Source organism: Ovis canadensis, chromosome 1, assembly GCF_042477335.2.
Source record: "Ovis canadensis isolate MfBH-ARS-UI-01 breed Bighorn chromosome 1, ARS-UI_OviCan_v2, whole genome shotgun sequence".
Classification (NCBI taxonomy): Eukaryota; Metazoa; Chordata; class Mammalia; order Artiodactyla; family Bovidae; genus Ovis; species Ovis canadensis.
In genome coordinates this window covers 128,440,858-128,453,514 of record NC_091245.1, presented here as the reverse complement: position 1 = coordinate 128,453,514, position 12,657 = coordinate 128,440,858, and the positions used below count along the sequence as shown (strand labels likewise).

Here is a 12,657-nt window from a genome sequence, read left to right as displayed (position 1 = left end):
GATTTAGTGATATAATTCATTTAAAACAGTAGAGGTCTTAGTTTATAACCCATGTCCCTAAAACATTATGCACTATTATTGATTAATACTATTTCTCAGAGGCAGGGCTCTATCTCCCTATGGAAAGTTTGTACATAAATAGCTATTACATACATAATAATATATGCAGGGTATAGATTTTTGGAACCTATAGTATTTACAAATATATTATCAACATTAAAAATTACAAATATATTATCAACATCAAACACTAGTGTGTGAATCCAATCATTGTAAGTATATCATATTAAATGATATATAATACTGTATTCTCAAAAACTAATGCTGAATCTATCTTTACCTTTAAAATGCAATTTTGAAAGCCTTTTTTAACTGCAAAGCTGAAAATACCAGGTTTTTAAAAACTCTTTACAAGTTATTAAAATATTTAAAAACTGAAGAAAAATGAAAGATATCAAATTAATATAAAAAGCACAATTTATTAATACAAAGGACATAAAGCAGATACACATAGTCAATTAAGCTAGAAAGATGTGTATACAAACTTTCGAATCAGATTAACAGTTCAATCAAATCTGGGGGGAAACACAAAGATATAGTATACCTGTACCTTAGTAAAACTGAACAAAATTGAAACAAATAAAAATTTCACCTTTGAAAACTGAAATCATAATTTTGACTTAAATGTCCACATATAAGGAGATGCAGTTCACAAAAGACAATTTGGTTTCATTTTTTTGGTAATCAAATAAAGGTATAGAATTTTTCTCTTCTGTTATTTATATTAATGAAAGTCCAAAGTCTCTATACAAATAGTTATTAAAATATTCATATATATATAATATTTCTTGTCAAAATGTATCCTTCTCCAAACACAAAAACTTGAGGAAAAAAAATCTTCACTTTCCTGAAGTCTTTAATATTTCTTAGACTATAGCTTTATCTTTCTTCTTAGTATAGCTCTGGAAAAGCAGTTTGAATGCAAAGCCCCTTGACAAAATATCTGGCTTTTAAAAGATGACCATTTAATATACAAGAAAAGGAAGGCCTCTGGAGAATGAGGAGAAAGGAATTTGGATTTCTAACTCCTAGGCTGAAAAATGAGATATCAAAAAGCCATTTAGTTCCCTTTACCCTGCTGATTAAAGCTTTCATTTTAACCTTCATTATAAATCAAGTGCATTCATCACTAAGCTGTTTTTAAACAATTAATATTAACCTTCTTCAATCTCTACCCCTGGTTCCCCTGAAAAGCAATAGTTGAATTCTATTTATTCAGTGTAATGAATCAGTGTTTCATTTAAAATAAGACTGTATAAACCCGTCTCTACGTATGTGACACAGAAATGTCACACTCATCTATATACATAACGCTCTGTCAGAGAAATCACAGTTGTAAAATAATTGTCTCTAACAATGTCATTTTGAAGTAACTAATAAAAGGAGAAAAAATATGAACCATTTTAGAAAACAAATTGTTCTTTCTAGAATAATCCAAGCAATGTGTACAATTTCTCATTCAGCTGAAATCGATTATAGAATCATAAAGAGCTGATGTAATTAGTTCCTGTGATTAAGACCAGGCAGTTAAGAACAGCCAATCAAATGTTCTTTTGGGTCTCAGTTTTGGAAAGAGTGGACATCTATGTCATCTGGGTGGCTTCCTAGGTAGTTTAAAAAGAGCCATAACTACACGTACTGACTTTTGGAGTACACACTCGGCGACTTCTTTTCGGTGTGATAGCTTTTCTGGGTTGTCCGGTGGGACGGTATGGAGTATCTGTAGCTACTGCTCTTTTCATGGCAGCAAGAAGCACAGCAGAACAGCGCCCCTCCAACCATCAGCACCAGGGCCGTGGTCCAGCCTATGTAGAGCGCTTCTCCCAGCTCCCGTTTTTGGGCAATATCCACTATTGGGTTGTAGAAGTCTCTGATGATGGAATTGGCAACCCAGCTCACGGGGATGAGCACCACGAGGCCAGTGATGATGAAGATCACTCCAGCGGTCAGCAGAATGTGACCTTTCACCTTGTCGTCGTCCCCAGTACATCTGGTACACTTCATGCCGAGGACGGCCGTCATGAAAGCCAGGAAGACCAGCACGGAGGCGGCACACATCAGTCCTCTGGCTGCCTGTAGGTCCGGAGAGAGAGCCAGCAGCGAATCGTAGATTTTGCACTGCATTCTGATGTTAGCATGCCTCATGCAACTCATCCATAGTCCTTCCCAGAGGTTTTCAAAGACCACAATATTGCTTCCAATGAAGGCAGACACTCTCCACTGAGGCATGACTGTGACAGCCACTGTGCCCACCATGCCCACACCACCGAGCACCAGTCCGGCGATTTGCAGGGCATAGGTAGCCATTCTCCTCCAGGTTGGGTTTTATCCGACCAGACGCCTGAGCTGGTGAGGCTGCTCTGAAGCCAGGTTCTCTGCGCACCGAGGGAGAGCAGTTTTTCTGTAGTAATGAACTCAGAACTCAGTGATTTTTTTCAAACAAGAGCTGCCTGGCTACTTCTAACTAGATTAAATCCAGTGTTGGCTGGCGGAGGTGCCCCCAGCTACTGACTGTGGCGGGTAAAGTTACAAATCAGGTGGGGCAACTTTCTCAGCCAATAAGAGGGGGGTGGTAACTCAGGTGTGTCTAAGCCCACAAGAAATACTTGGAAGAACTGGACCTGGACATAAACATTCTTTGTACTTCTCAGTTGTCCAAGAAGACAGCAGTATGTTTACCTGGAGGCATAATTAAGAATGCTTGCACAATCGTCAAGAAATGTATCAGTCCCTTGAGATGTGAAAGTTGTACCTTGAACTGGCAATTCTGAAACTTTGAGTAAGGGCTGCTGTGGCCAAAACATAAGCTGCAATCTTTGCCTGAGAATTTGCTAGGACTGTCAGAATGCCAAAGTGAAAGGAGACCAGGGGATTGATAGATTGCTCATACCTGAGAAACCACATTCTTTGGGACACATATGATCCAAGTGGTTGATTTAATTTGTCAGCGACTTCAAAGCAAGCTTGACTGGGGTGAAATCAGGGAATAGATCTTGCCAAGGGACAAAATAAGGCTAAAGTAATTAAATACATACTCTTGTCCTCCTCCATGGCACCAAACACATATTGTTTTCTTTTGAGCTAGGGAAACCACTCATTGGTATATACCTGATAATCTTAATTTATTTAGGAAAAAGAAATACAAAACAAGAGAAAAAAATCCATGTGACTTTCTTCCTTTTTTTTTTTTTCTGGATTCTTATGTAGCAAGTACTCACAATAGTAATTAAATGATGGATTGACTTTCAGGTTGTTATCTCATTCTATAGCTTTATCTTTTCTGTCTTCTTATACCTAAGCAACTAGAATTCTGCAACTGGTGCAAGTTTTAGGTCTATACAAATGGCTGATATTTCTAAATAAAAATTTATATGACAAAGTGACTATATTCAGCAAATCAGCTAAATCTGTCAATTACACGTCTTTAATACCATGTCTTCAAGAGGAGCGGGATGTGCCTTGTGCTGTCGTATTCGACTGTTTCCTTACAGTAGGAGGTAGAAGCCCGTAAATGATTTTTGGACTTTTTCGTCTCAAAATAATAATGATGACAGCAATGGAATTAAACATTCGTGTTGATTTTGAAAAATTCCACCAGCAGTTTTCTTCTGGAGAATACCTTGAATACACTGTCCTGTCTTTCCAAAGTTCAAACTTTAGTTTCCTTTCATTTGTGCATTTTAAAAAGATCCTTTGTTTACAATTTTACTTCTCTGCTTCCTTGTACTAGCTTAACTCAGGGTATGGAAGGGTGTGTTTCCTGCTCACTTGTTAAACTTTGAAAATTTAATGGGCCAAAAAATCTGAGTCGTTCATAGAGATATAGAGATTTTAAAAGACAGTACTTTTAAGGAGGAGGAGAAGTTGCCAAAGTAAACTGTATTATAAAAAAAAAAAAAGGAATGTGTAGTAGGCCAAGCTGTTATTATTTTATTAGGATGAACCTATTGAAATTAAGAAAAAATTAAAAATTCATATTTACAGTAATTTTCTTCATGCATTGGGCTCATTTAAAAATGAACTTAGAGCATATCCCTCTTTTTGACAAAAGGTATAGCATTTTATCTTTCAGACTTGTTGCACATTTGTAGTCAAGGGGGAATTAAGTTAAACTTGGAAAGATAATCTGCAACCCATAAAAAGAGAGTTGGAATCAACACAGCAGATTATTATTTTTATTATTATTATTATCATCTTGGTTTGCTCACCTGGGCTAAGGGAAGGACGACACAATTGGAAAATGAAAAAAATATGACATAACTGGTTGAGATAATGACAAGCTAAAGTAAAAAAGTATGTATATATTTGAACTTGAGCAAACTCTAGGAGATAGTGGAGGACAGGGAAGCCTGGTATGCTGCAGTCCACGGGGTCACAAAGAGTCGGACGTGACTTAGGGACTGAACAACAACATAGACACATATGTATATGTGTCTATATATAGTTATATTCATAGGAATATAGAAATCAAAATTTCTTTTCTAAATTTGTGTGATATATATTTTTAGCAGCTCTGTTGAAATATTGTAGAATATCCACATAAAGTAGGAAAACCTGAGACAGAAATAGAAATCCATTGTACTTGAGAGCCTTGGCCTTTATAGGAACTGCCTCCCAGCTATGGATTGATGTACCTGTTGGCTTTGTTCACTATCAAATCTTTCTTCCCTGAAGCATTCAGCTTTACCAGGACCTTATTTCACACAAAAATATTTTCCTCATTCCAAAAATATTAGTACTTCACTCCTGAGATTTGCTTAGCCAAAAGATTAGGATCAGAAAGAGAAATCAGCCTTGGGTTAGCAATAGAGTAATTACAGAGTTAGCTGTCCTGTCACGAACTAGCCCAGGGCATTCAGACAGGTTTCTTAACCTTAACCCTATGATATTCTGAAATAACTATGCCCCAAAGGTCAGAGGAAATGAGGAAGATAGGGAAGCAGGTCTAGGGACAGAAATCCCAAAACCCAGAGCTTAAAATGTCAAGTTCGGGGCTTCCCTGGTGGCTCAGTGGTGAAGGATCTGGCTGCCATTGCAGGAGACATGGGTTTGATCCCTGGTCTGGGGAGATCCCACTTGTTGCAGAACAACTAAGCTCTTGCACCATAATTACTGAGTGTGTGCTCTAGAGCCCCCAAGCTGCAAACACTGGGCCCACATAACACAAGCACTCAGGCCTACACACCCTGCAGCTGGGGCACCACAACAAGAGAAGCCATAGCAACGAGAAGCCGCAACAAGAGAGTAGCTCCCGCCTGCCACAGCTAGAGAAAAGCCTGAGCGGCAGAGACCCAACACAGCCAGGCATAATAAATAACAAAATTTTTTAAAGTCAAGTTCATTGTTTATATTTTCTATAATATCGTATTCTTTTTTTTTTTTTTTTTTTTTTTTTTTTTTTTTTTTTTTTTTTTTTTTATTTTTTAAATTTTAAAATCTTTAATTCTTACATGCATTCCCAAACATGAACCCCCCTCCCACCTCCCTCCCCATAACATCTTTCTGGGTCATCCCCATGCACCAGCCCCAAGCATGCTGCATCCTGCATCAGACATCGACTGGCGATTCAATTCACATGATAGTATACATGTTAGAATGTCATTCTCCCAAATCATCCCACCCTCTCCCTCTCCCTCTGAGTCCAAAAGTCCGTTATACACATCTGTGTCTCTTTCCCTGTCTTGCATACAGGGTCGTCATTGCCATCTTCCTAAATTCCATATATATGTGTTAGTATACTGTATTGGTGTTTTTCTTTCTGGCTTACTTCACTCTGTATAATCGGCTCCAGTTTCATCCATCTCATCAGAACTGATTCAAATGAATTCTTTTTAACGGCTGAGTAATACTCCATTGTGTATATGTACCACAGCTTTCTTATCCATTCATCTGCTGATGGACATCTAGGTTGTTTCCATGTCCTGGCTATTATAAACAGTGCTGCAATGAACATTGGGGTACATGTGTCTCTTTCAATTCTGGTTTCCTCGGTGTGTATGCCCAGAAGTGGGATTGCTGGGTCATAAGGTAGTTCTATTTGCAATTTTTTAAGGAATCTCCACACTGTTCTCCATAGTGGCTGTACTAGTTTGCATTCCCACCAACAGTGTAGGAGGGTTCCCTTTTCTCCACACCCTCTCCAGCATTTATTGCTTGCAGATTTTTGGATCGCAGCCATTCTGACTGGTGTGAAGTGGTACCTCATTGTGGTTTTGATTTGCATTTCTCTAATAATGAGTGATGTTGAGCATCTTTTCATGTGTTTGTTAGCCATCCGTATGTCTTCTTTGGAGAAATGTCTATTTAGTTCTTTGGCCCATTTTTTGATTGGGTCGTTTATTAAAAATATGGAACGCTTCACGAATTTGCGTGTCATCCTTGCGCAGGGGCCATGCTAATCTTCTCTGTATCGTTCCAATTTTAGTATATGTGCTGCCGAAGCGAGCACTAATATCGTATTCTTGAGAAGATTAACTTGCCTGTGAAATTCAGAGAGCAATAATGGTGAGAGAATTAGCAGATTAATAGCATTTTTTAAAAACTGGTCTTTAATTCAGAGCAAGAGAGTCACCTACTCAGGTTATTCTATCATTTCTATTTCCATTTCTATGGAAGAACTAAAATATTACTTAGAACCTACAAAGACTAGCATGTTCATGTTGACCCTCTGTGTTTCCTTGCTCTCTGGAGATCTCCCTTTTGTCTACAATATCAGAAACTTGATTTAAGAACTACATAACACATGCAAATGCTGCCGCTTTGTAAATAATAACACAAAATGTCACTGTCACTTTGCCCTTGCTTTTATTATCCTTATTGTTCCAGCAATTAATCCCTAACCAATAACTCTTTAGTCTGGAGTTACTATTAATTTTCACTGCTGCTTGTAGTAATCTTTGTTTCTGCCTATCAGGAAACAAAGATTGCCTATCTGCCTATCTGTTGCCAATCTCTATTGTTTTCTGGATTTGCTTTTGTATTTATTTAGTTTTTTCTTCTGTTGTGTTGTGAGTTTTCAATCCGTGTTTATTTTAAATTATCTTTCATTGTTAATTAACTGCACTTGGCTGGCCATCTTGTCCTGAGGGAAAAAGTGTACACATCAATAGGCCTCTTTGTTTGTTGTTCCCAAATTAATCTTGGACATTGCCACATGTTCTCGAACTATCATCCTATTTGTCCTTAACAATATTCTCTGTTCTTAAAGTTCCATTAGCAGTTAGTTCTCTTGTATTTGCCACCTCTCTATTTGTTCTGCCTGTAAACAAACTCCTGTATATACGCGCCACATCTTCTTTATCCGTTAATCTGTAAGGGGACACCTAGGTTGCTTCCTTGTCCAGGTTATTGTGCATAGTTTGAAGTTTAAGTAGGTCCCGTTTATTTTCATGTTTACTTTCACTACTTCAGGAGGTGGGCCAACAAAGATCTCGCTGTGGTTTGTCACAGAGCGTTTTTCTTATGTTTTCCTCTAAATGTTTTATAACTCTCGGGTTTATACTTAGGTCTCTTATCAATTTTGAGTTTATTTTTGTGTATGGTGTTAGGCAGCGTTCTAATTTCATTATTTTACACTACCATGTGTAAAATGGATAGCTAGTGGAAAGCTACTGTATAGCAGAGAGAGCTCAGCCTGGCTCTCCTTGATGACTTGGTGGGATGGGGGGCCTGTGGGAGGGACACTAAGGAGGGAGGTGATATATGTATACATAGACTTGATGCCACACTGTAAAGCAATTATGTGTGCTAAGTTGCTTCGGCTGTGTCCAACTCTTTGCGGCCCTATGGCCTGCATCTCCCGTGTCTCCTGCATTAGCAGGTGGGTCCTTTACTACTAGTAACATTTTATACTCCAATTAAAAAAAATAGTAAACAAATGCATTAAAAATACATTTTTAAAAAAATGAACTCTTTTCTGTATAATAATTGTCATGTTTTAGTTCAGACTGCTTTAACAGAATACAATGGACCAGGTGGCTCAAAAAACAGAAATTAACTTTTCACAGTTCTGGAGTCTTGGGACGTCTGAAATCAGGGTGCCAGGTGGTGGAGTTCTGGTGAGAGCCCTTCTTGTGGTTTGCCGACTGCCATCTTCTTGCTGTGCTTCCCTGGCGACTCAATAGTAAGGAATCTGCTTGCCGATGGAAGAGACACGAGTTCAAATCCTGGGCTAGGAAGATCCCCTGGAGGAGGAAATGGCTACCCACCCCAGTATTCTGGCCTGGAGAATCCTATGGACAGAGGATTATGATGGGCTACAGTCCAGGGAATCACAAAGAGTCACAATGACTTAGTGACTTAACAGCAACAATAATTTTCTTACCATGCCCTCACAGGGTAGAGAGTGAGAAAACTCTATACTCCTTCCCTTTTTATAAGGACACTAATCCCATGAGGGCCCTACTCTCATGACCACATCTAAACCTAATTACTGCCCAAAGGTCCCACCCCTAAATTTTTCCCACTTTTCATTGCATTTTCTAAAAATTAAAATCTGAGTTTCTGTGAATTCTGACATTTTGCGGGAGATAGGTCCATGTGCTTTACTGAGTGTAGTGTGTGTGATAACCCCACTAAAGGGCAAGAAATCCACTGAAATCTTTTTTAAAGATAATTAAGCTATACACTGTGGGAAACTTGCCTCTAAATTATTGACAAATTATGGACAAATTGACAGGAACCATCCTACTTCTTATTCTCTCTCTCTCTCTCTTTTTTAAGTAAGCCTTTTATTTTTGTTTTATTTTTTGTTTGTTTGTTTGGCCAAGACATGGGGCATGTGGAATCTTAGTTTCCCAACCAGAGATCAAAACTCTGCCTGGCTCAGATGGTAAAGAATCTGCTCACAATGAGGGAGACCTGGGTTCGGTGAAAGATCCCCTGTAGAAGGGAATGGCAACCCACTCCAGTATTCTTGCTTGGAAAACCTCATGGAAAGAGGAGCCAGGTGGGCTCCAGCGCATGGGATCAGTGCAAAGAGACAGACATGACTGAGCGACTAACATTTTCACTTTCACTTCACTGCATTGGAAGTGCAGATTCCTAACCACTGGACCACCAGGGAAGTTCCAACCATCCTACTTTCTAATCATTTGTGATTTTTTTTTAAGAAGCTGAAGTTTATCAGTAATAATAATAGCTACAGAGTATTAAATGGTCCCAATATCACAGGTTACTTACATGCACTACATTTCACATTTAAAACATCCTTATGATGTAAGGCTTATTAGCTCCATTTTATTGAATAAATTCAAGAAAGACTGTGCCTTTTCTAAGGCCATACAGCTTTGGCTTGCCAAATCCGTGGATACGGAACCTAGATTCAGACCTAAATTCCACGTTGTGATCTGTCTTGCCTACAATTTCTTGAAGGAAACTAGAGAAAGGGACTCTCTTATATGAACACATATGATCAACATTAAGGGAAAAACAAAATTTGTCCAATACATTTTTTTCCCTTGTAGCACATTATTGAAAACTATTCATGGGAGAAATATCAATAACCTCAGATATGCAGATGACACCATCCTTATGGCAGAAAGGGAAGAGGAACTAAAGAGCCTCTTGATGAAAGTGAAAGAGAAGAGTGAAAAAGTTGGCTTAAAGCTCAACATTCAGAAAACGAAGATCATGGCATCCAGTCCCATCTCTTCATGGCAAATAGATGGGGAAACAGTGGAAACAGTGTCAGACTTTATTTTGGGGGGCTCCAAAATCACTGCAGATGGTGATTGCAGCCATGAAATTAAAAGACGCTTACTCCTTGGAAGGAAAGTTATGACCAACCTAGATCGCATATTAAAAAGCAGAGACATTATTTTGCCAACAAAGTTCCATCTAGTCAAGGCTATAGTTTTTCCTGTGGTCATGTATGGATGTGAGAGTTGGACTATGAAGAAAGCTGAGTGCCGAAGAACTGATGCTTTAGAACTGTGGTGTTGGAGAAGACTCTTGAGAGTCCCTTGGACTGCAAGGAGATCCAACCAGTCCATTCTGATGGAGATCAGTCCTGGGTGTTCATTGGAAGGACTGATGCTAAAGCTGAAGCTCACTGACTCATTAGAAAAGACCCTGATGTTGAGAGGGATTGGGGCAGGAAGAGAAGGGGATGACAGAGGATGAGATGGTTGGATGGCATCACTGACTCAATGGACACGAGTTTGGGTAAACTCTGGGAGTTGGTGATGGACAGGGAGGCCTGACATGCTGCGATTCATGGGGTCGCAAAGAGTCGGACACGACTGAGCAACTGAAGTGAACTGAACTGAACTAAATGCATGGCCAAACTTTGTGATTTATTTATTTATTTTTTTAGTCAAATATCTGATTCCTTGATATTTGAAATGTATTTTGATACTCTATTAAGAGAAGTTTCTCCTGGGGAAACCACACCACAATTATATCTTATTTAAAGTTTCAGAGAGTTCCCCACTCAGAAATCATTATTTGGCACCCCTTTCTGATCTATTTCTCATTGTCATCTCCATCTCGATAGTTTCTTAGTCACAGACTAGGTCATGGTACTTAATGATCTAATCAATGCTGGACACGTATTTGGGCAAAGGGGAATTAACCAATTTTGGTGCAATGAGGCGAACCACTTCATTTTAGTGCTCTCAGCTTATTGTAATCCAAGAAAACTTTCTTTTGCATTTTACAGAACTTATTAGTGATCAACAGAGGAATGATACAAGAGTTACTTTTATTTGTCTGCTGAAATTGTTCTTTTCAGTGGCTCAAGAGCAACTGTTTTATCTTTGACATAAAGCCAAAATAAAAAACATTTGTAAGTTGCATGAAACAGTGTTTTACATGGTTATTTGTGGAACCGCTTGAAAAACTATTTTCTTAATCTTTTCATTTCATGTCATAATGTTTTTCTACTAAAATGTAAAGAATGATGTGCACCTTTGAATGATAAAAGCAAAAGGTCCTTGACAAAATTTAGAAACAAAATCATCATCTCCCTTAACAGATGAAACAATTTTCTGGTCAGGTGGAGATATTAGTTGGGACCAGGAATTGTAACATTCATTAATGAATAAGGCCAAAAAAGAGTATTTCTCAAAATTTAATTTTGGATCTACATCTATTCACACTGAGTTTAACTCAGGTTAATTACAAAGAGGAAGGAAAAAGAAAAAGACACGTAAGATAATATCTTCAATATCATTCCATACTGTTATGCTAATCATAAGAACTATTCCATAAATATCAAACTATATGAACAAATAAGACTATTGCACAACACAATGTATTAATTAATTATGTGATTTGATCCTTTCAACTACATTATTAGAACAATACTCATCATACTGGGCTTTGCAATGCAGGAGATGAGGATTCAATTCTAGGGTCAGGAAGATCCCCTGGAGAAGGAAGTGCAGCTCACTCCAGTATTCTTGCCTGGGAAGTCCCATGGACAGAGGAGCCTCTCAAGGTATAGTCCACAGGGTGGTAAAGAGTCAGAAATCAGACTTGAGTGACTTATCAACCGACCAGGACAACATTATAGAATCAGTTTTACTAAGAAAGCTCCAACTATGGAGTTTAAATAAATGGACCACCCAAAGTCCTACAACTAACTGGTAATAAGGCCAGTGGAGGAATTCCAGTCTGCCAGACATCTGAGGTCATACCCTTGACCCACTCAGTATTCCTTATAGACCTGGCTCCAAATCTGGCTCATGGCTTGCAACATATTACAGTTTTATCTCTCACTGTACTCTGAAAAAATGCTCTGCACATAGTAGGTTTTCAATAGCATTTTGAACAGGACAAAGAGAAATAGTGAAGTGAAGTGAAGTTGCTCAGTCGTGTCCGACTCTTTGCGACCCCGTGGACTATAGTTGTCCAGGCTCCTCCGTCCATGGGATTCTCCAGGCAAGAATACTGGAGTGGGTTGCCATTTCCTTCTCCAGGGGATCTTCCCGACCCAGGGATCGAACCCAGGTCTCCCACATTGCAGGCAGACGCTGTAACCTCTGAGCCACCAGGGAAGCCACACAGAGAAATAAGTCCTCTCCATGTCCTATGGCAAAAGCTATTGGTCAATATGAGAATCGTAAGATGAAAATGTATGACTGAAAAGACCACACACTTGGAAACTACACGTCCTTATGAGCAAACAGTGAATAGGGGAGTTCGAAAAATGAGTTTCTCTTGTAAAGTTGGAATTAACAGGATAGGGAAAAGTAATTAACCGGGCAAATAGAGCTAAGCTGTGTTACTGATTAATTTACAAAACAATTAACTTTCCACTTAAAATTCAAATTAAGATTCTGTCTGCCTTAGGCCACCAGTGTTTGCAAATTTTAATAGGGTTAGACATTAAGTGCTTTACTTAAAACCAACTTCAGACCACAATGGGTAAGAATAGTATCGGAACAAGCAGTGCGTGGCTTTCTTGGTTTTCAGTTATTTTTCAAAAAAAGAAAATATTGTAATATATTATAACATGTCAGACTTCCTAATGTCTTTTTTAATGAAAATATGAGGAAAATTGAAAGCTGTACATTTTCTATCTCAAATATTGGATATAGAGTTTTTAAGTTTTACAGTACTTTCAAGATGATGACCATGAAATATTTTCTGGAG

At 38.4% G+C, this 12,657-nt stretch overlaps 1 protein-coding gene and 1 non-coding gene across 2 annotated transcripts; both read right to left on the bottom strand.

The window, feature by feature from the left end:
- Positions 1-459: 459 nt before the first annotated feature.
- CLDN8 (claudin 8) lies at positions 460-2,559 on the bottom strand. Its single transcript, XM_069577968.1, has one exon. The coding sequence runs from the start codon at positions 2,365-2,367 to the stop codon at positions 1,690-1,692; it is 678 nt and encodes a 225-aa protein (XP_069434069.1). The 5' UTR covers positions 2,368-2,559; the 3' UTR covers positions 460-1,689.
- Positions 2,560-6,401: 3,842 nt separating this feature from the next.
- Positions 6,402-6,508, bottom strand: LOC138431123 (U6 spliceosomal RNA). The gene has a single exon (XR_011253543.1). It is a non-coding gene; the product is annotated as a U6 spliceosomal RNA (small nuclear RNA).
- Between the last annotated feature and the right edge of the window lie 6,149 nt (positions 6,509-12,657).